Source organism: Schistocerca cancellata, chromosome 4, assembly GCF_023864275.1.
Source record: "Schistocerca cancellata isolate TAMUIC-IGC-003103 chromosome 4, iqSchCanc2.1, whole genome shotgun sequence".
Classification (NCBI taxonomy): Eukaryota; Metazoa; Arthropoda; class Insecta; order Orthoptera; family Acrididae; genus Schistocerca; species Schistocerca cancellata.
Window position 1 is genome coordinate 637,950,409 of NC_064629.1, and position 24,753 is coordinate 637,975,161.

At 42.4% G+C, this 24,753-nt stretch overlaps 1 protein-coding gene across 1 annotated transcript in view; it reads left to right on the plus strand.

Annotated features, from left to right (window-relative positions):
* Positions 1–24,753, plus strand: part of LOC126184532 (alpha-aminoadipic semialdehyde synthase, mitochondrial) — a 207,159-nt gene that overhangs the window by 89,066 nt on the left and 93,340 nt on the right. The window contains exons 10-12 of the mRNA XM_049926937.1: positions 778–908; positions 5,538–5,778; positions 22,114–22,250. Of these exons, the coding sequence (XP_049782894.1) occupies positions 778–908; positions 5,538–5,778; positions 22,114–22,250 (509 nt within the window). The remainder of the gene's footprint in view (positions 1–777; positions 909–5,537; positions 5,779–22,113; positions 22,251–24,753) is intronic.

The following is a 24,753-nucleotide window of genomic DNA, read 5'->3' on the forward strand; positions in this document are numbered from 1 at the left end:
CCGTACCGAGCTCAAGGGAGCTATCCCGGTCTTTACCTTAGGCAACTTGTGGAAAATATAATCTGGATGGTAGGAAGTGCTACAACCGCGCTCCTTCAGAATCCTAGTTCACTGCCTTAATTACTGCACCACCTCTCTCGGTTGCCTGTTACGCCAAGATCCCAGTATCCCGCGAAGAACATAGTTGACCTGCCATGCCAGACGGTCGTTGTGTAAGCACTCCCAGAGCTTACGAGGAGCGCTCATAAGGCGACAATAGGAAAACCCGAACCGTAGCTGGCCAATACTGAGCGAATTCATCTGAGATGCTCACCATTTGGCACTACATGAGGAGCACGTATAGCTAAAAGAATATTAGGGTTGCAGCTAGCCTTACTCCCCTGTGGGCTAAAATTAAACAGAAATATTGCAGAAATATACGTAAACCATTTTATACTGCTCTTGATCTTTCACTGGTGAATGTAACGACGACATAAAAGAGAATAGTTTAGTGCAGGCATTCATGAAACAGATCGTTCACAGTCCACCGTTCGATTCACAATTTAAAAAAGGTACGGAGCGTAGTATGTTGACACCACGATTGCTGCATCCTACACTGATCATTTCCTAACGGACATGGACGAGGCGTATCTAGAATAGGCGAGATCAGCTGAGCCTAATATTATCAAACCAGAAGTTTATCTTTTTGTAGTGGCTTATATCTCAGCTCGTTAAGTCATAAGAGAACAGCAACAATGTGATGCAATTTGTTTTGATCAGTGCAAATTTGTATCCTAGCCGTAGCAGGCAGAAGGCTAGTGCGGATTCGTCGACCCCTCCCAAGAAGATCGTCGTGCTGGGAGCTGGCTTCGTCAGCGCGCCAGTCGTCGAGTATCTAGACAGGGAGGAGAACGTTGAAATCGTCCTTGGTGAGTAATATTTATTCCTCCCATATAACTGTCTTTCACTTTTACACGTTCAAGGCTTCCCTAGCAGTTACTCAAAAAGTGTACGAACAAAATGAGCCCAAATACTTTATACACCCAAACATTTTCTCACGTCTACAGACGATATTTCCACAGACATATTCTCCTATTATCTTTCCTCTGTCGATCAGAAGCTGATGTAAGTAGTTATTTGTTAGATCTTAAGTTAAGCGTTATCAGCCCTCAGGAACAGGCGCTCTTCTCAATCGATAACCGTTCATCGACTTTTAGTATTTAGCTTTTGGTTGGTATCCAAATATGAGAGACCGCATCACCTGCAATCACCGAAACGCGTACAGTAATCGCACGCAGCTGTCTATCACTTATAGCGTCATCTACATGTCGGAATGTTAGTAAAAATCATACTAGGGAGATTGAACAGAAAAGATCCAGTTATTTCATTTTCTCGTAACTATTTCAGAACGCTTAGGAGCGCTCTTCGCCATTTAAAACCTCTTGTCCTCATCTGGTCACAGTTACTGTACTGCCATGCCTGGAGGAGCTCTTGACACCTAGGCAATGTAGAAGCCCGGCATTTTGACATAGAGAGGTTCCTCGAAACATTTCAACCCAATTATAGCTGATTACTCAGTACAAAGGTTTGTGCGATGTGTTGGAGTATCGTTTAACGAATGAATCAGCAGTAGGTTGGCGGATGGTTTTAGTTGAAACACGGTATCAGTAAATCCAAGATTCACTGTCTATAAAATGCAGTGCCAGAAGCACAGCTTGCGAATGTTTTCGGCATTTCTTTGCATCACCTAACACGGTCTGTTATCTGGTGTTCTGTTAAGGGATGTGATACCTACAGATAACAAAGTGAACACTATTATGCAAGTAAAGCGAAAATTTTGTAGCGTGACTGATCCCTTGTTACCTCTCGGAAAAAAACTGAAAAACTGACCGAAAGATACAGCAAAACTGACTGGACAATCTCGAATGTTTACCTAAACTGCAGTTTTGTGTACGTCTAAACATGAACACTGGCACAGTCTGACTTGTCTACCTGGATCCAAACACTACAAAATTTCCATAATACTTCTTTTAAGGGTTATTTAATACGAAATTAACGTATCACGTGATATTTTTGAATGCTGTTCCTGTACTACTTGTAGCACATGCAAGGCCTGTCCTTTTAAAATTTGTACAATGCGGATGCTGTGAGCACATTCTTTTTGGGTTAGTTGAAAAACATCTTATGAGTCAATAATCAATAGATAGCAAAGCTCCAGAGAGACTGGTAGAGCTGGCTCGCCGTTTTCCGCAATACTTCAAGAAAATTATAGTATAGTTGTCAAGTTATGCTTCATTTATTATATCTGGAAACAGAATTTTCTCTTATAACAACCTGTAATTTCTCTGATTGGGTGATTTCTGTTTTTAAGATAGATGTCAAATTGACCTACTATAGCTAAACAGCCTGCAATGACTTCGGCATCGACGAGATCTAAATTTCAAACAAAAAACATCTTTTGTAGTTTGGTGTATGACATTTAAATTAACACATGCACAATATACATGTAGTCAAAGGTTTTTAATAATTCCTTCATTATGGTTCACACATTGTTTTGCACACTCTCTAAGGGACTTCTGAACTGACTTGCGAGTATTGGCAACATTAACCTGTACACAAACATTGTTTGAGGGAAGATATCATTCAGGTTCAGCTATATAGTCTGAGCAAGTGAAATTTGTTCCAGGCGACGAGAGCACCACTGTATTATGTTGCACTTCGGGAAAAAGAAGATTCCTAGAGTCTAATCAAATGAAAAAAAGAAAAAAAAACAAAAAGTATCTACTATAATCGTTTATGATCTTCATGATTGTGAAGAACTAAAAAGGATACGGAACAGAGACGCCCTTGGCTCACTGCATCTCAAATATTTTCTAAATTCCATCGTTGCCCTTCCAGGTGCACATGTCACTTGATCGGATCAAACTCACTGGAGATCTTATCTTTATCTGTGTGATGGTTGGTTGATGCGGGGAAGGGGATCAAACAATGAGGTCATCGGTCCCATCAGCTTAAGGAACCGTCCCGGCATTTTCTTGAAGCGATGTAGAGAAATCACGGAAAACCTAAATCAGGATGGCCAGACGCGCGTTTGAACCGTCGTCCTCGCGAATGCGAGCCCAGTGTGCTAACCACTCCGCCACCTCGCTCGGTTTATCTGTGTGATTTGGCAGCTCCTCTCGAGGAGTAAGAGTCTTGTTTACTGTAGATAAAACTGATGATTGAATGTGTTAACCACAAACGCAACCTATGGTACCGTAAAAGTAACAGCGCCGTCGTTTCCACACATCAGAAACAGAAACTGAGATATAAACAACACACACTACGTCCTTCTTAGAAGCAGAGGGTCATTATGTGTCACACTAGTCAACTCTACTGATTTAAAAGCCAAGTAGGTAGAGAAATACAAATATACCTCCTTTAGCTATGCAGTGTGGGTCTGGTCCCAGACTATTACAGTCGTCATGAAAGAGCAGGGCAGGATGTAATGGTGAAGTTCTAATTACACTCGACAGCGCCCATAATGCCTCAATTGGTTGTCCCTTCGTGCCAAGCATGGTGGTTACTTGACTCAATTCAACTGCATTATCAAAGTTTTCTGCTTTTAATGTCTATGCAGAAAAGGCAAAAATTACACACTCAATTATTCTCTAGGAACAGCTGTGGTGGCACAACGCCTCCTACCCACAACTAGGCCAGGGTGCTGGCTCTGTCCACCATAGCACGAAACAGCCAGCAGCCTCACTTCCACGAAAACTGCCCGTCTCCCTCTGCCGACAACAGGTCCCTGACACTAAACCATCAGTGCACCGTCCTAGCGCGAATAACTCGGAACTTTTCTCTCAGGCACATAGGTCCACTACTCATAATACAGTACCCAAAAAATGTTGGCAGATAATGAGACATTACCACATATAAGAATGCAGAGTCCAGTTAAATACCACACTGAGATATGTGACAATGTCACAAGACGCTTTATTTTTTTATGTTTACCAATCCTTAAATTTTTTAATTAACACCTACTTTGTGTTATCGAAGGGGTCCTTCACTGTACATTATGTATTGTTTAAGAAGCATGCTTCAATTTCCTCTATAAATATGTTGGTTTTAGCTATTTCAATCATTTCCTTTGGCAATATGTGGCACAGTTTCATTCCTCAGTAGAAAATAATGTTTTTTGGTTAATTGTTCTTAGTACATGCAAGTTAAATCTCAATATGTCTCTATGACCATGAGTAGAACTGTTAGCGGAAAAATTAATAATGTTTTTTCTTAATGTGCATAGTGGTTTCCTAGATGTACTCAGATGGTGCAGTTACAATTCTCAACTATTTAAACAGATAAGCCCTATTACTGTCTTTAGTTACCGTTCTTATTACTTTTTCATTAGTTTGAATATTTTGAGCACATGATCACAAAATAATCGTATCATACATAAGAACTGAGTGTACATAGGAATAATATATAACTACAAGGCACTTTGCCATTACACACCGACGACGGAAGTCTAAGGACATAAGCTGCTGATGACATTCTCTTTCTTGTCAGCTTTGCATACTCATTCCACTTCAAAAATAGTCAATATTTATTCCTAAAAAAATGTAGGTTTGTTACATAATTTATGGAAGTATCATCACCATTAAATATTACACTATTATTTTCCCCTCTTCAAACTTATACTGACGCTTCGGGAATGAATTTTCACTCCGCGGCGGATTGTACAATGATCTGAAACTTCCTGACAGTTAACAGCTGTGCGCAACACCAGGTCTCAGGTCTGCATTCGAGTCCCAGTCCAGTACACGGTTTTAATCTGCCAGGAAGTTTCATATCAGCGCACACTCCGTTGCAGAGTGAAAATTTAATTCTGGAAACATCCCCCAGGCTGTGACAAAGCCATGTCTCCGCAATATCCTTTCTTCCAGGAGTGATAGTTCTGCGAGGTTCGCAGGAGAGCTTCTTTCAAGTTTGGAAGGTAGGAGACGTGGTGCTGGCGGAATTATAGCTGTGAGGACGGGTCGTGAGTCGTGTTTGGGTAGCTCAGCTGGTAGAACACTTGGCCGCGAAAGGCAAAGGTCCCGACTTCGAGTCTCGGTCCGGCACACAGTTTTAATCTGCCAGGAAGTTTCAACTTCTGCGAAGTTTGTGGTAAAACATTTGCCTGCTGAAGGCAAGGTTCCAAGTTCGAATCCCGGTCTGGCACACAGTTGTATCATCATATTCCTGCTGTCTGTTTTCTTTGTGTTAGGTATTAGTTTATTGCCTAATGAGTAGCTGTAAACATCCGTGAGGGTTTCATTAGCATTCTGTACCAGGAGTTGTTGTGCCTTTTTCTGTAATTACATTGCAGTTGCCATTTGCAAAATGAACTTCTCCTCGTGCCTAACACAGTACAGGAAAGAAGAACAAACAAAGTTCCAGGACTTATGAGCTCATATCCAACGCTGTTGGAGAGTGGAGTTGAAACGAGTGCATAACGGTGTCGAGCAGCATTAGGCGGTAGTGTGAATAGTCGTGGAGTAGTAGCTGTTGCATAAGCAGGCTGTGCTGTGTGGCAGCGTCGGCGCTGAAGGACGAGGCGGACGCTGTGGCGTCGCGCTACGCGTCGGTGCGGCCGGTGCTGGTCGACGTGCTGGACCGGCCCGAGACGCTGCGCGAGCTGGTGGCGTCCGCCGACTGCGTCGTCTCGCTGCTGCCCTACCGCCTGCACCACGTCGTCGCCGAGGCGTGCATCCACTGCCGCGTCAACATGATCACCGCCTCCTACTGCACGCCCGAGATGGCCAGCCTGCACCAGCAGTAAGTGTCGACATTTCTAGCTTTCGAGTACCTTTTCTTATCTCCTCAACGATTCTCAGCCAATCTTGACCCTGACAGAGTGGTGCAGTAGAAATCTAGGAGGATCGTTTCAGTCCTTGATAGACGAACGCTGAGAAGCCATCGTGGTTTAAATTTCCGCTGGCTATGTGATGTATTCACCAATAATTTGATTTGTTTTCTGCTACCAGTCACGATTTCCTGGCCTTTTTTTTCGGGACACTTTTCAAGAAATGATTCCCATTTTCTAACACGTTTTTCACTGTGTACTATGCGATTTATTTGTGATTTTTTTGATGTATGAGGTTTTTCATTGTTCCGTTGTCTTTACTACAATATATAATGACGAACAAGTTTGCTTGATAATTAATCTTTTATATAATTAGTGGCGAAATTTGGAAGAACTTCTACTTACAGTTTTCTTGTGACCATTTGTGCAGAATCTCACACATATTGAACATTACACTCAATTTCTTGTGCACAGTATACATCTAAAATAACAAACTTGGAAAAGTAGAGCAAAATGTCAAAACTGCTGCACCCACTATATAAAGGTCATAAAATGGATGTGCTAGAAGAGCTGGAGGTATATTCACATTACAAAAAATATGAGGATAAAATATTATACGAAAAACTTGAGCATGAATGAATTTCTTCAGATGCTTAAACAGTATACTTAAAAATAGTAACACATAAAAATAAGTACCATTCTAAATATATATTAGCAAATTATAATCCAGATTATTTGGATAAAAACCCTCTGTGCAAAAGTATATCATAGTCTGGGGAACACCTACACCAATATCTCTGCTGACTACATCTAAAAAAATCTTTATATCTGTTACTTAAGTTTGTAATTCTTAATGGAAAAAGTCACATGAGGTCATGTCTGGTGAATAAGGAGGCTGTGTTTTTCTTGCAGTACTGTTTTCGGCCAAAAATGCTTCACGCAAACGGCGTTGAACTTGTAAATAATACAGGGTGTTTATAAATGAATATCGGGGTTCGAACGCTTTATAATATTTATTATATTAAACTTACAGTTATAAATGATATGTCTAATGAAAGAGCAATTCAGACAGTTTCACCAAGAACCTTATAAATGTTCAATGTTACCACCATTTGTCACACGGCACACATCAAGTCTACAGCCGAGTTCTTCCCAAACGTTGATAAGTGTGTCTTCAGTGGTTGTAGGAACAGCTGCTTCAATCCGGTTTCTTAATTCAGGGAGGTCTGCTGGTAGCGGAGGCACGTACACACGATCCTTGATGAAGCCCCAAAGGAAAAAATCGCATGGCGTTAGGTCGGGTGAACGTGGAGGCCATGCAAAGCAAGCCCTGTCATTGGGCCCCTTGCGGCCTATCCAGCGCTTGGGTATAGTGAAGTTCAAGACGTGAGATGTGCAGTATGACAAATGGTGCTCACATTGAACATTTATAAGGTTCTCAGTAAAACTGTTTGAGTTGCTCTTTCATTTGACATACACTCCTGGAAATGGAAAAAAGAACACATTGACACCGGTGTGTCAGACCCACCATACTTGCTCTGGACACTGCGAGAGGGCTGTACAAGCAATGATCACACGCACGGCACAGCGGACACACCAGGAACCGCGGTGTTGGCCGTCGAATGGCGCTAGCTGCGCAGCATTTGTGCACCGCCGCCGTCAGTGTCAGCCAGTTTGCCGTGGCATACGGAGCTCCATCGCAGTCTTTAACACTGGTTGCATGCCGCGACAGCGTGGACGTGAACCGTATGTGCAGTTGACGGACTTTGAGCGAGGGCGTATAGTGGGCATGCGGGAGGCCGGGTGGACGTACCGCCGAATTGCTCAACACGTGGGGCGTGAGGTCTCCACAGTACATCGATGTTGTCGCCAGTGGTCGGCGGAAGGTGCACGTGCCCGTCGACCTGGGACCGGACCGCAGCGACGCACGGATGCACGCCAAGACCGTAGGATCCTACGCAGTGCCGTAGGGGACCGCGCCGCCACTTCCCAGCAACTTAGGGACACTGTTGCTCCTGGGGTATCGGCGATGACCATTCGCAACCGTCTCCATGAAGCTGGGCTACGGTCCCGCACACCGTTAGGCCGTCTTCCGCTCACGCCCCAACATCGTGCAGCCCGCCTCCAGTGGTGTCGCGACAGGCGTGAATGGAGGGACGAATGGAGACGTGTCGTCTTCAGCGATGAGAGTCGCTTCTGCCTTGGTGCCAATGATGATCGTATGCGTATTGGGCGCCGTGCAGGTGAGCGCCACAATCAGGACTGCATACGACCAAGGCACACAGGGCCAACACCCGGCATCATGGTGTGGGGAGCGATCTCCTACACTGGCCGTACACCACTGGTGATCGTCGAGGGGACACTGAATAGTGCACGGTACATCCAAACCGTCATCGAACCCATCGTTCTACTATTCCTAGACCGGCAAGGGAACTTGCTGTTCCAACAGGACAATGCACGTCCGCATGTATCCCGTGCCACCCAACGTGCTCTAGAAGGTGTAAGTCAACTACCCTGGCCAGCAAGATCTCCGGATCTGTCCCCCATTGAGCATGTTTGGGACTGGATGAAGCGTCGTCTCACGCGGTCTGCACGTCCAGCACGAACGCTGGTCCAACTGAGGCGCCAGGTGGAAATGGCATGGCAAGCCGTTCCACAGGACTACATCCAGCATCTCTACGATCGTCTCCATGGGAGAATAGCAGCCTGCATTGCTGCGAAAGGTGGATATACACTGTACTAGTGCCGACATTGTGCATGCTCTGTTGCCTGTGTCTATGTGCCTGTGGTTCTGTCAGTGTGATCATGTGATGTATCTGACCCCAGGAATGTGTCAATAAAGTTTCCCCTTCCTGGGACAATGAATTCACGGTGTTCTTATTTCAATTTCCAGGAGTGTATTATTTATAACTGTAAGTTTAACGTAATAAATATTATAAAGCGTAAAACCCCGATATTCATTTATAAACACCCTGTACTTCTTATTTATCGTTCATCCCTGCGGCAGGAAATCATGGTGCACTACGACGTTAAAATCGAACAACACAGTGAGCATAACATACACATTTGAACGCAATTCTCAAGCTATTTTCAGTATTAGCGATCCAGAATGCTTCCACTGGGACGGCTGAGCGTTAGATTTGGCTCATCTACGTAAACCTATGTTCCATCATATGTTACGATACGTTTCGGTAGTTCTGGATCGTTGTTGACTTCATCAAACGACTCCTGAGCAACTTGCGTCGCTGCTATTTTTGTTCGAAATCCAACACTTTTGGGACAAATTTTGCTGTCCTACGTTTCATACACAGAACGCTCGAAAAAAATGTTATGACACGAGAGAAATGATATGCGAACACTGTGAACGACTTGTCTGGTTATGATTCGGCGATCTTTCATAATCATTCCTTTCACTTTTTTCACGATTTCATCGGTTGATGATGTGTTGGGGCTTCCACGGTCTTTAACGTCTGCAGGGCCTTCTTCAAAGCGCTTATATACACGTAAAACCGTTGTTTACTCATAGGAGACTAACCGTAAGCAATGTTTAACATTTATTAGCACATTTATAACCCCTGTAACTTGTTTGACAGTTGTCAACAGACTAAATATTGGATATTTCTAACAGTGGCTTTTCAGACGCATTTGCCAACACAACGCAGGAAAAATCACGCAAATCGAACTAATATAACATGCAGATCGACAAAATTCCCGTTGTTTTTTGAACACGCCTTATACATCAATTTTCAAAGTTCACAGATAACTTACTTTCAGAGAATCTATCAATATGGAAATTATGGCTCTAAAATGGATCCACAGGTAGAACCGGTAAACCACAGGAAGGTGAGTTAGGCGAGGCCGAAAGAGAAAGCCCAAAAAATCAAAAAGTGAATAAGGAAAGTGTGTGTGTGTGTGTGTGTGTGTGTGTGTGTGTGTGTTTTTGGAATGTTTTTTGGAAATTTGTGGTAAGGTCCTGTGGAACCTAGAATCTACTCTGTAGGAATAAACATGGATTCCGGAAACAGCGATCGTGTGAGACCCAACTCGCTTTATTTGTTCATGAGACCCAGAAAATATTAGATACAGGCTCCCAGGTAGATGCTATTTTCCTTTACGTCCGGAAGGCGTTCGATACAGTTCAGCACTGTCGCCTGATAAACAAAGTAAGAGACCAACTGTGTGGCTGGATTGCAGAGTTTATAGCATACAGAACACAGCATGTTGTTCTCAATGGGGAGACGTCTACAGACGTAAAAGTAACCTCTGGCGTGCCACAGGGGAGTGTTATGGGACCATTGCTTTTCACAATATATATAAATGACCTAGTAGATAGTGTCGGAAGTTCCATGCGGCTTTTCGCGGATGATGCTGTAGTATACAGAGCATTAGAAAATTGCAGCGAAATGCAGGAAGATCTGCAGCGGATAGGCACTTGGTGCAGGGAGTGGCAACTGACCCTTAACATAGACAAATGTAATGTATTGCGGATACATAGAAAGAAGAATCTTTTACTGTATGATTATATGATAGCGGAACAAACACTGGTAGCAGTTACTTCTGTAAAATATCTGGGGGTATGCGTGCGGAACGATTTGAAGTGGAATGATTATATAAAATTAATTGTTGGTAAGGCGGGTGCCAGGTTGAGATTCATTGGGAGAGTCCTTAGAAAATGTAGTCCATCAACAAAGGAGGTGGCTTACAAAATACTCGTTCGACCTATACTTGAGTATTGGTCATCAGTGTGGGATCCGTACCAGGGAGGGTTGACAGAGGAGATAGAGAAGATCCAAAGAAAAGCGGCGCGTTTCGTCACAGGGTTATTTGGTAAGCGTGATAGCGTTACGGAGTTGTTTAGCAAACTCAAGTGGCAGACTCTGTAAGAGAGGCGCTCTGCATCGCGGTGTAGCTTGCTGTCCAGGTTTCGAGAGGGTGCGTTTCTGGATAAGGTATAGAATATATTGCTTCCCCCTAATTATACCTCCTGAGGAGATCACGAATGTAAAATTAGAGAGATTCGAGCGCGCACGGAGGCTTTCCGGCAGTCGCTCTTCCGTGTCTCGTTCCACCCACCTCCTACCTGGTCACAAAGATGGCTTCTGCAGCGTCAGTACCACCACTCTGTCCCCAGGAAGGAATATTCCAGTTGGTGGCTTTTCACACTATTCTTTCCTCTAATAAATTAAACCCTTGTGTTGTTCATGATCTTACAAAAAATTTAGCATGTTTGTTAATAAACCATTTTCTTCGAGATAACTCACAATGCTCGAACACAGTATATGTTCCAAAATCCTACAGTAAATCATCGTTAACAATACGGATCTGTAATTCAGCGGATTACTCCTATTTCTTTTCTTGGGTATTCGTGTGACTTGTGCAGCTTTCCAGTTATTAGGTATGGATCTGTCAACGAGCGATCGGTTGTGTATGATTGCTAAGGACGGACCTATAGAATCAGCATACTCTGGAGGAACCAGACCAGTATACAATCAGGACCTTAGGCCTTGCCTTTATTAAGGGATTTAAGCTACACCGAGGATATCTACTTCTGTGTTACTCATGTTGGCATTTGTTCTTCGTACGAATTCTGGAATATTTACTTCGTCTTCTTTGGTGAAGGAATTTCGGAAAACCGTATTTAGTAACTTTGCTGTAGTGGCATTGCCATCAGTAATACCACCGTTGTTATCGCGCAGTCAGGGTACTGATTGCGTAATTTCGCTGGTGTACCTTACATTCGACAAGAATCTCTTTGGATTTTCTACCAGATTTCGAGACAGAGTTTCGTTGTGGTAAGTATTAGAAGCATATCGCCTTGAAGTTCGCGCACATTTCGAGCTTCTGTAAAACTTCGCCAATCTTGAGGGTTTTGCGATCTTTTAAATTTGGTATGTTTTTTTTCGTTGCTTCCGTAACTGTGTCCTAACCTGTTTTGTGCACCATGTGGAATCAATACCATCTTTTATTAAGTTATTTGGTATATGTCTCTCAATAGCCGTCGATACTATTTCCTTGAATTCATACCACATGTGGTGTACACTTACATATTCAGATTGGAAGGAGTGGACATTGTCTCTTAGGAAGGCCTCAAGCGAATTTTCATCTGCTTTTTTAAACAGATGTATCTTGCGTTTATTTATGGTGGGTTTGGATGTGACGGTATTCAGTCTCGCTGCAACGACCTTATGGTCACTAATCCCTTTATCCCTTCATGAGGCTCCCTATTTGGTCATAATTATTTGTTGCTAAGAGGTCATGCGTGTTTTCGCAGACATTTACACTTCGAGTGGACTTCTGAACAAAATGTTCAAAATAATTTTCTGAGAACGCATTCAGAACGATTTCGGACGACGTTTTATGTCTGCCTCCGATCTGAAGGTTGGCTGCCCCAAAATCGCTTCCGGTACTGGGTAGGGCCAATAGACTTACATCGAAACAACGACTCTCATCAGTGCTTTAGCTCTTCGGAAAGTGAACAAGTAGTAGAGAGTTTGTGTGTTTACTATCGGGCGCCGGCGAACTTTGGATTTGTTTGCTGCACCTATACAACGATGTACGTAGGAAAGACATCACAAAATATTAAAATTACTTTTTGTAAAACTACATTAGAAAGAAACATCATTAAATTTAACCCTTTTTGGGTGCATTTTTTGTAGTTTCTCAGCGAAATTAATTTTGGTATTGCAATAGAGTTGTGATCAATTGGTATTTATTTTTTGATAATTTTATTTTTATGGTTTAGGACAATAAACTATATTGTACGAATATTTCCCACAGCCCTTTTGTGCGCCTTTATTATGGTGGTAACTGTGTTTCCCACTAAAGAAACAAGGCAATTTCTTCCATCTTCAGCAGTGGCAACAGTAGTGATCTCACGTCAAACAGAAATGAGTTATTATAGCAGTCTGTACACACCTGGTACAGTGTGCTACCACAAGCTGTCAAGCATATCCTGAAGTAGTAAGACATATTTACAAAATTAGTACGATATAGAAACAGCCAAAGTTTGCAAGACGCTTTTAATTTAATTCACGACTAGTTTCGGGTTATCTCAACCCATTTTCAAATCATCCAGACATAGAATACAGTATTTTCCTTATAGCACATAAACCGTGTCAAGATTATACATATACGTACATGAACATGAAGATAGAGAATGTCGACTAACAGAGTTTCAGGAACCGTCTTTAAGTGATGTCTCTAGGAATATACGACAACCCCATATGTATCACTGACATAGGAATCATGAGGACAAGATTAGAATAACTACAACACTCACAGAGGCACTCAGTCAGTCATTCTTCCCGTATTCCATATGTGAATGGAATGGGAAGAAACCCTAATAACTGGCACAATGTGACGTACCCTCTGCAGAGCACATCGCGGAGGTGTGCAGAGAGCAGATGTAGATGTAAACACGTATTTTCGTCAACATATCGAGGGTAGATTGAAGTCACCACCAACTACATAAGTGTATGAGTGGGGTAACTATCTGAAATGAGACTCAAGTTTCCTTTGAAATGTTCAGCAGCTATATCATCTGAGTCGAAGGGTTCACCCCTTAGCAGTATTACATACATACACATTGGCAATCACGAACCTTGAAGCTCATGCGTCCAACTTAAGATGTTCCTCCGTAGATGGCGATCTTGTGCACTTTGGATTTACTTCTTATTCACACCCAGCTGATGATGACCGTCCTGCAGTTCATCATCCCGTCGCTTCTCTTGGTGTTCCAATTAGAAGCGTACCATCAGATTTTCTCGTAAGCATAGCTTTGAGCCGGCAAGTGTCCGGTCTCCCGGCAATGTGCCTTGCCAAGCTTTTACTCCTCGCTTTCATTTTCTGCTTTATATTCTTTCGTCTCATCATGGCGTACAGACCATCGTTCCTTCTACGTCTACAGGTGTTCTCTTCGCGAATTCGTACAATGATGTTTCTTATGATTTCCGTTCATAGATAAACAGGTTTTCTTCACCTTTTTTTGTAGTGTTTAAGGTTTCTGTCCCATATTACAACATTGGTTCTTTCACTGCATTATAGGCTTTACGTTTGGTGTTAATTAAGTTTTTTGGAAGACATTATCTGCTTCAGACTGAAATAAGTTTTAGTTCCATTGACAGTACGTTGATTAATTTCTTGTTTTAAGATATCATACATGTTGAACCATGTCCCGATGTACTTAAGATCTTCCACCTTAGCTATTCTCCATATTCCTACCTGTAATGGGGCATTGTTAGGGGCTGCTCTGGATACTTCTCCACGTCAATTCACCGCCTAATCTCACTAGCATTATTTGCTAAGTCCCCTAGTTTCTGCCATCTCTTCCTCGGTCTCCGCTCTGGCTGCAATGTCGTCTGCATATTCCAACGACAGTGTTCTTCCCTTGAGCTTCACCCCTTCGCCTTCTCTTTTCATTTGCTGAATTACTTTCTCCTTAGCTCACATTTGTTCTGCCGCTGAATTCCTTGAACGGCTCCCCCTGATATTTCACCTTGACTGTTGTCACCGCTGTACACATCTTCACCAATGTTATTAACTTCCTTAGTAGGACAAACCCCCTCAGGATGCTGTTCGTACTTAATCTGTGTATACTATCATACGCCTTTAAGAAATCTACAAAAGTTACCAGGAACCGACGGTTGAATTCCCTGCACTGTTCCCAGATATGCCTCATAGTGAAAATTTAATCCACGGTTGATCTTCCTGCCCGAAAACCTGCCTGGTAGTCTCCAACAAGATCGTCAGCAAAAGGCTTCAGTTTTTCAAGAATTATTAACGATTGCACGTTGTATGGTACACTTACCAGAGATGTACCTCTGTCGCTGTTGCACTTCCTTTAACTGTTCTTTTTGTGCAGTGGGGTAATGGTCGCCGACTTCCACTCTTTTAGGATGTCCTCTTTTCTCCGTACTTCACTTATGAGACTGTATATCACATTATAAATTGTTTCACCTCCTACCTTCAACATCTCTGCCGTTATCCTATCTTCCCGTGGCACTTGATTATTCTTAAGTTTATTAGTCGCTCTATCTACGTTCTCCTGTTGCGCAGTATTATCCCAGGAAGATAAAAAAAACTAGCATAGTATCCTGTGCTGGCCGAATATGGATTTATTCCAATCTTACATTAGTTGATCTCCTTCTTCCCCCTTTCTCTGCCCATCGCTCCTCCCCTCTACCTGTATCCATCTCCTCCTTCGTGCTCTCTGCCTGTCCATCTTTTCCTCTCCCTTTCTCTATCATCACGTTACCATCCTCACCCCAGCAGGAAGTTGGTGATTCTCCAGACAGTAAGATGTGTATTAAATTAGGTTGAAGTCGATTCAGCAGCTTTGGAGGAGCTTTTTACCCGTGGCTTTTCCCGGGTTCGCACATGTCACATATATCTCGATTATATTTAATATGATTCACACATATTTGTACACATATTTCACCTGTATATCTAGCGAATTTCGCTCTGCAGTTTCGTTTTCACGCGTCTCGTTATTTATGACGTCATATCTCCTGAACTTTGTGTCCTACAATGATAGAATTCTGCGAATACATTCAGTGGTAGATGTAGATACTCTCTGCGAAATGTTTTACGAATCGATTTAGTATTAAAGAAGAAATAAATTAAAATGTCAAGCGCGATACAGCAGTTTTTCATCCATCTCAGTGTATATGAACCATGGGTCATGCAGTGATGTGTTTTTGGAGATACATTCACTGGTATATGTAAATACTGTCTGCAAAATTTGTTGCAAATAGAGTTAGTGGTAAGGAAGTAATAAATTAAAAGGTCATACTTGATGTAACAGTTTTGCTGCATGAACAGCGAAAATGTAGTAAGCGATAAACTTATTTCCTTTCATCATTTTGTGGGGGCTATTAGCGAGAAAAAATCTCATAAAGATCTGAAACTACGTGTAATGTTTGCTGCAAGTCACTAAGTGTCATCAGTTTCGAATACTGGATAAATATAGTCTGACTAACTGCGCGTCGTGAGTTAGCTTCTTTTTCACCACCATCAAATGGTTCAAATGGCTCTGAGCACTATGCGACTTAACTTCTGAGGTCAACAGTCGCCTAGAACTTAGAACTAATTAAACCTAACTAACCTAAGAAAATCACACACATCCATGCCAGAGGCAAGATTCGAACCTGCGACCGTAGCTGTCGCTCGGCTCCAGACTGCAGCGCCTAGAACCGCACGGCCACTCCGGCCGGCTTTTCACCGCCATCCCTTTGAGAGATAGGTGGTTTTTTTCACCCACAGTGGTCCTTTCCAGATACTAAGTCATGTGTGTATGAAGATTGGTTGTAATCGATCCAGTGGTTTAGGAGAAGATTTTTGTAACATGTATGTATTAATCAATATCGCATCATAGCAGAAGTGTTACAACGGTCTAAATTTAACGAAATCTGAAAAGACGCAGGATTGTACATATTTGTAGCGTGGCACTCCATATTGTGTCGAGTGACGCCGTGCTTAAGTTGTACCCATGGGACGTTTTTTCTCGTGACGCGTGCTAGGCTGCCCAGCCTCATAACTCTCAGGCGCATCACATCTGCTACTGCTTCTTGCTGCGTCCGTTTTGTGCGCAGTGCGTCTCTCCCAATGGGAAGCAACCGATGGCTGAAAATTTAAGACACACTCAGAGATGCCACAATAAATGAGTGAAAGAGCTTTGGTGGCCATACATTCATTTTTAGTAGGCTGTTGACTCACACAGGGACGTTACACGTATGGATATACAAGAACTAATGCAGGAATGGGAAGGGGATCGTGTGGAAGGCTTTAGAAGTATTACGAAAAAGTGTACAGCGAACTAGAGAGGACAGCTGCATGCATAAAAAGCTTCATTTCTCCACGAACAGAAGGTTCACTCGTCTTAAAATGAAACAACATATCGCAAACAAATGCGTTGCTTGTAGTGTCAGAAAGAAAAAATTTAGCTATACAGCACATGAAGATGCACTTCTTTATCGCCACTATTTTTCGTGGCCTGAACGTGGGTAACAATGCTGAAAAGTCGCGTCGAGAATAAAAACATTTCAGGTCCTTACTATCGCCTCAGAAGGATAAACTCAGGTGTGTATCTAATGTTTGATTCTGAATGAGGATTAAGTTTGTTTCATTATTTAGGGGGATTTTTTTGAAATGTATTTCATCCGCGTAGTCTCAGTTTCTCAGAGGAAGAGGGAATTGGGGGGGGGGGGGGGGGGGGGAGGAGGCGGTGAAAGGGCCTACAACCTTCCAGAGTACACTTTTGGTCAATATGTAGGCATCTTCTAACAGTACTACTGATAATAGTATAGGTATGCATTATTCTTGCCTGGCTCCTCTTTCAGTTCTGAATTTCTCAGTATCTTAATAGAGTCTAATGGAAACAGGAGCATTGACGGTGTGTAATTTTCATTACCAAACATAGGTTCAAACAGTTCCATATTTTTCAAGGGCTGTTAGTCGAGATTTTATTGAGTCTAGTGAAAAGCTTCCTCGAAGACCCTAACTCACAGACAAAGTAGTTATCCATACTCATTCTGCTATATAAATTCTGTATATTATTATATAAGTTCTTTTTATACTACTTTCCCATCAGCTTTAACCGTTTCTATTAAAACACCATTATTCCACACGTCTTCCCTTTCTTCATGCCGCGAGTGGCGCTTTCCACTTCATTTGGCATTGTGTACTGTGCATTGTGCATTGAACCGAGGACCTGGAAACGACAAAGAGGCTTCGTCCAGCCTTAGCCCTCAGTGGTTCAAAACCTGCACAGCAATCGCCGACATAGTGTAAATGAGGCGGAATAAGGGGAACAAGCCCACATTCGCCGCGGCAGATGGAAAACCGCCTTAAAAACCATCCACAGGCTGGCCGGCACACCGGACCTCGGCACTAATCCATGGGGCGGATTCGTGCCGGGGACCGGCACCCTTTCCTGCTCGGGAAGCAGCGCGTTAGACTGCGCGGCTAGACGGCCGGGCTCATTTGCCATTACTTTCAGAATACAATTATGTTAATTAAAAAGCATCTATTTTCTGACTTTTTTCTTCAACTGTTCAGACGGTCAAAGAAATCATGAAATGACTGTACAGTTTTCTTACTATTGTCAGTGTGTCATCTACCACCTTAACTAGTGTAAAGTAGTATCTACAAATCATTAGATTATGTTTCATACTTCTGTTCTTTTAAATTATTTCAGTTACCAAAATTTTATTGTCTCTTCTCACATCCTCTTGAAAACATTTTCAAATAGTTTACTTTAATTCATCATATTCTATCATGTTGGTTTTTTCGATTGCTGTAAACTCTCGCCTTCTCGTTAGTAAATGCCTCCTTCTGTATCTGATTGAGGTCATTAATTCTTATGTTTGAATGTGTACTAGTTTCATTTTACAAGATGCTGAACATTTTCTTTAAATTTAATCCGGTTTAAGTCCATATGCTGATATAAATCCTGTTTCATATTATAGGAAAGTGGTTCAGGAGGAGGCCGAGAGTATAATACAATACGCACACAAACTATTAGTTATTTACAAAAACTTAAACAACGTAAATACTTAGCTTTGGAAACTAGTAGTCTTCACACAGATGGCATGAAATTGGTGCTGCCGCTGAAACTTGATGTATAACTAACATTTGACACTTCATTATAGAATAATAGGTTCACGTCAAAGTCTAATTTTCTTTTGCATGATATAATATTCATTATAACTGGTCTAGTGGCGCGCAGACGGATCTATGCTACAACCATACTGTCTCGTAAGCGCTAATTACAATTGATCGCTGATTACTTAGAGAGAGGGCTGAGCGGCACTGCACTAGGTCATAAATAACTTTTAGGCTGCGGCGGCATAAAGAAACACTTGTGGACGTATCTATACCGAAGTCTCAGATTTGTTGCTGCGTCTTGTAGCTGCTGTCGTTATTTGTGATGCTCTCTTGAGGTACCAACAATCGCATGAGACCTCGTTATCAAATTCTCGTAGTCTACGTTTCTGACTTTTGCCTGATTAGTTAATTTATTTCTGTCATTGTACCTATTTTTGCTGTGCATCTTCGGATACGAAAGTACTTTTTCTACCGAGGTGCCTTTATAGTTGAATTAAACACAAATGCGTCAACGGTGTCTGTTAGAACCTCTTACAGGCATTAACACCTCCGTGCGATTAATTAAGCTTGTTACATTTTTGTTTCTAACACCTGTTGTAAATGGCTGATGGTTCAAATGGCTCTGAGCGCTATGGGACTTAATATCTGTGGTCATCAGTCCTCTAGAACTTAGAACTACTTAAACCTTACTAACCTAAGGACTTCACACACATCCATGCCCGAGGCAGGATTCGAACCTGCGACCGAAGCAGTCGCGCGGTTCCGGACTGAGCGCCTAGAACCGCTAGACCACCGCGGCCGGCATCTGTTGTAAGGTGGCAGAATAAATGGTCAGATTCGCACCTTACATGAGATATTTGCAAATCGCAATGAGAAGGTGAAGATGACATCTGAAGTAAATCGACAATTATGAGGACATTTGCCTATCAATATATAATGCAAAAAGGGATGACAGTCAATCGACGGTAATTAACACACCATTGCTATACAATGCATGTCTTTGAGAGGAAGGTGGAACAGGGAACGCGAGTCGAGTTAATTTTAGTTTTGAAAAGCCAGCTCCACAACGCCGTAGCGAAGCCGCTCTGAGGGAGTTACGCCGGCAACCACTTAAAGAGGTGGCAGGAAGGACAGCGACCCCGGGCCTGGTGATTCAAGCTGGAGGGCTGCCTGTAGCGAGGGCATCAGTACAAGAGCAGAGAAGAAGCTTTAACAAACTGCGTTTCGAAATTCCAAAAGCAAGTGACGCATTTTCGTCCAGCGAGTGCGATACACGGAAAAGTCAGTATACTTTAGGCATCTAGAACGGGCACAAAACGTCCGATTGGTGGACACTCACTAGGAAAGAGAAAACTACCGAAGTTTCGACGCAGTTTGATAGAAGGGACGTTGCGATTGGTAGAGGGTGTTTCTGCAAAGTAAGAGGAATGTTCCTATTGGTCGAAAAAAGCCGTGACGTGAAAAAGGAACCCTAGTGGAGGGAGGCAGTTCTGCCACGAGAGGACAAGAGAGAAATTTTGGGGTACTCTTCTCTGAACTGGCGTCAAGTGCAGAACGGAGCGCTTAACGCTCCGTACGACGCAGAGAAGAAATTGGTGTGGACATTGCGTCCACAGCGGCTGCACTCCAGCTAAAATTAGCTGTAGCAACGTTTAGCTCAAACTGTGGAGAAACGAATCAGCCAAATTGGTAAATTGTTCTTGCGAGAACTGAGAGGGCACTATAATATGCACGCCGCTCCAACCATGCATGTGTATATCGCCACATAATAAGACTAGGGCTGAGTACATGTTTTCTCGCATAACGAGAAACATAGGGAAAGTTTCTGCTGGAAAGTTCAGCAAAGGCCAGATTAGTTTTGTGGGAATTTCAGTGGGAGAAAGCAGCACGTCGCAGCTTAAGGTAAATACCGCGTGCAGAGGAGTAAACTTTGTTGGTTCACCAGCTTGAGTCCACTGTAAACTCGAGCGGCCTTGGGTAATCTTGCGCTCAAGTTTGTCACTTGACTAACCATCCACCGTAGACTGGATTGTCATCCTAAATAGTACCGAACTTTGAACCGGAACAGGACGATTTTCGTAATAGTGACCAACATAACGTATGTGTAGGAGCAATTTTGTAAAGAAACGACCAATTAAACTTTTATATTATTGTGCTTAGGATTAATGTAAAAAAAAACTTCCATTTAAACTTTCATAATATTGTGCTTAAGATTAATGTTCTTTCAGAGAGTTAATATTTAACATTGTTGTGTATAAACTTATTTCACTTTCTGATGTTGGCAAGATGCGTTATCCATTGCGCCGTTTTTATGTTGGCGAGTTGAAAACTGTGCGAAAAGCGGTAATTTGATAAGAAATATTGCGACAGTAAACTTGTCATTTCACCTCACACAGTTGTTCTCAAGTCAAGAATAAGCAAGCAAAAACAAACTAACCCCCACCCTTACACTGTTCGGTATGAAAGTCTGGATTTGACATTCGAACCTAGCCGGCCTGTGTGGCAGAGCGGTTCTAGGCGCTTCAGTCTGGAACCGCACGACCGCTACGGTCGCAGGTTCGAATCCTGCCTCGGGCATGGATGTGTGTGATGTCCTTAGGTTAGTTAGGTTTAAGTAGTTCTAAGTTCTAGGGGACTGATGACCTCAGATGTGAAGTCTCATAGTGCTCAGAGCCATTTTTTGAACCATTCGAACCTACCCTTCTTGGCTACTTTAGCCCTTACTAAGATATAGTTAGGGGCTCTTCCCCCAGTTTTCAATAGTCACCTTTGTCAGCCGAAAAGTCTTTACAGCTCAGTAGAACAAGAGAGTGTCCAAGCTATCTCTTAGAACCTCTTACAGTCGTTGATGTCTCTCTGATCCGTATCAGTGGGGCAATTAAGTCTGTTAAAAATCCTCGACAGTAGACTGCACTTTACATATCATATCACCTTGGGAAATCCAAGTAAAATTTGTAACAAAAAATTAATGCGTATTTCGACTTATAGCTCGCCACTGAAGTTTTCAATGCAGCTAATGTAACTGGTAGCCGAATTAGTACGTCTGATGAGTGCAAGCATCGTATTTTGAATATGCGGAATTGAATTCTATTATACAACTTGATCTGTCAATATTTTTCAACAAACTTATCCTCAAACGTATGAGAGAACAGTGACTATTTTAGCAGTCGAGACTGTAACTGTGAAGTAAGAAATAAATATCCAGCTTTCACCTCGTGTAAAAATATTTGTTTTCAGAAAACGGATGATATTTCTATATTGTAAATAATGCTGTTGTATTAGTGTGGAAGAAATCGTCAATATTAACCAAATGTGTTTTATTTCACTAACAATTAATAGTAATTTCATTTTCCCATTAAATATCATAATAAACCTAAACTCGCATATCATGCTACTAAAATTCATTATTCTGTATAATCTAATTTTATGATATACATTTTTCGCTACATAATGAATCTTGTGGAACTTGTAAAAATAACAGAATCTTAAGACTTTGAAGCACCAAGTGTAGCAAATAAGTGACAGTGAGCCACAATGATAGTTCTTCAGCAATACCACGGGCGGCAAACAGGTGGTAAATCATTGTAAACTAACCATGTACAATAATTCGTTAAAAGTTGATACGAAGAAGGGAAGTCTTAAAATTGATTTAGATATCATTTCATATTGTTTCCCTGTTTAAAATTCTGTCAATGCTTTTACAGAGCCGTCGATGCTGGAATAACAATTGTTAACGAAGTTGGTCTAGATCCTGGAATAGACCATCTTCTTGCCATGGAGTGCTTCGAAGAAATTCACCAAGCTGGAGGCAAAGTGGAATCGTTCATTTCATACTGCGGAGGTACGCTGCCGTTGTAGAGTCACTTGAACATCTCATTGGATTATTGATCAGTATTGTTTTCAGTTTTTATTTTTTTTTTTTGTTTCCAGCTCATTTCCACGTTTTTCCATTTGCTCTGAAATCTGCGCCTGTCATGACCCGGTCGACCAACTCTATTTTAGTCAGTATCACGTCAATGAAGGCTTCCGCAGATTAAATTCGTCAGACGTTCAGTTGCTGCAATAGGGGTCGAGCTTAATTGACATAGGGCTGTATTAGTTGGAGCGAGGTGTATAAGATAATGGATATAAACTTTAAATTTCCACATAAATTTCTCTGCTTTAAAGAGTTATTTCCATATGAAACCCGCGAAATGTGGCACCCATAGTGCATCATAAAAACCCTGGATAACAAACGGCATTAAAGTGTCTTGTTGTAGGAAGAGTGAGCAGTACGAAATCATCGGGATAAGCACAAATGTGCAGTTGCACTTGTGGTATCAAGGTATTATTTTTTAGTAAGATGATCTACAAAAAATCAGAATGGTTTCATGTTATCTCAGAAGTTAATAATTCAGAAGATATAATCATAAAATATGGAGCACAGTTAGAAAAAGGAGTAGCAAGTCTGTAAAGAATTACGATGATCTAGTAATTAAATATAATGATCAGCTTGTTCATGACCAAAAAATATGTAGCAAGCCTCTTTGAAAAACTATATATTCCTAGATTAAATGAGATTTTTGATATGGGCAACTTGAAAGAATAAGCATTACAGTATACAGGGTGAGTCACCTAACGTTACCGCTGGGTATATTTCGTAAACCACATCAAATACTGACGAACCGATACCACAGACCGAACGTGAGGAGAGGGGCTAGTGTAATTGTTTAATACAAACCATACAAAAATGCACGGAAGTATGTTTTTTAACAAAAACCTACGTTTTTTTTTTAAATGGAACCCCGTTAGTTTTGTTAGCACATCTGAACATATAAACAAATACGTAATCAGTGCCGTTTGTTGCATTGTAAAATGTTAATTACATCCGGAGATATTGTAACCTAAAGTTGACGCTTGAAACCTCTGACGTTCAGTTGCGTGTTGTAACAAACACGGGCCACGGTCGGCGAGCAGCATCTGCAGGGACATGTTTACGATGACGACCGTGTTTACGAGTGTGGCTGTAGTGCACTGTTGTGGTTTGGTCTAGCTGTCGCAGTGTCCGCATGTAGCGCTTGCTGCTATTGTTATTCTTCATTCGTCTCCGCACGCAGACCAACTGTAGTACACCGTGTTACCAAACGTCTGTGATAGTATAGTGTTGTAGGAACTGTGACCATGGTGTATTCGAACTCTGAAAAGGCGGAGATGATACTCATCTATGGCGAGTGTCGACGACATGCAGCTGAAGCCTGCAGGGTGTATGCAGAACGGTACCCGGACAGAGAGCATCCAACGTGCCGCACATTGCAAAACATCTACCGCAAACTGTATGCAACAGGTATGGTCGTAGCACGCAAACGGATCCGTAACAGGCCCGTCACAGGAGAAGGGGGTACAGTTGGTGTGTTCGCTGCTGTTGCCATGAACCCACACATGAGTACACGGGACATTTGCGAGAGCCGGTGGACTGAGTCAAAGTAGTGTCATGCGCATACTGCATCGTCACCGCTTTCACCCGTTTCATGTGTCGCTACATCAGCAATTACATGGTGATGACTTTAATCATCGAGTGCAATTCTGTCAATGGGCATTAACAGAGAATGCGTTGCAGTTCTACCTGTTTACCGATGAAGCGAGTTTCACAAACCACGGGGCAGTGAATCTACGGAACATGCATTACTGGTCCGTGGACAATCCTCGCTGGCTCAGACAGGTAGAGCAACAGCGACCGTGGACTGTAAATGTATGGTGCGGAATCATTGGCGACCACCTCATTGGTCCTCACTTCATTGCAGGGGCCCAAACAGCTGCAACATACATCGCGTTTCTACAGAATGATCTGCCAACATTGCTTGAAAATGCCCCACTGGAAACGCGTCGACATATGTGGTATCAGCATGATGGTGCACCTGCACATTCCGCAATTAACACTAGGCTGACCCTTGACAGGACGTTCGACGGGCGTTTCATAGGACGTGGAGGACGCATAAATTGGCCAGGCCGTTCTCCTGATCTTACACCTCTGGACTTCTTTCTGTGGGGTACGTTAAAGGAGAATGTGTACCGTGATGCGCCTACAACCCCAGAGGATATGAAATAACGTATTGTGGCAGCCTGCGGCGACATTACACCAGATGTACTGCGGCGTGTACGACATTCATTACGCCAGAGATTGCAATTGTGTGCAGCAAATGATGGCCACCACATTGAACATCTATTGGCCTGACATGTCGGGACACACTATTCCACTCCGTAATTGAAAACGGAAACCACGTGTGTACGTGTACCTCACCCCTCATGGTAATGTACATGTGCGTCAGTGAAAAAGGCCAATAAAAAGGTGTTAGCATGTGGACGTA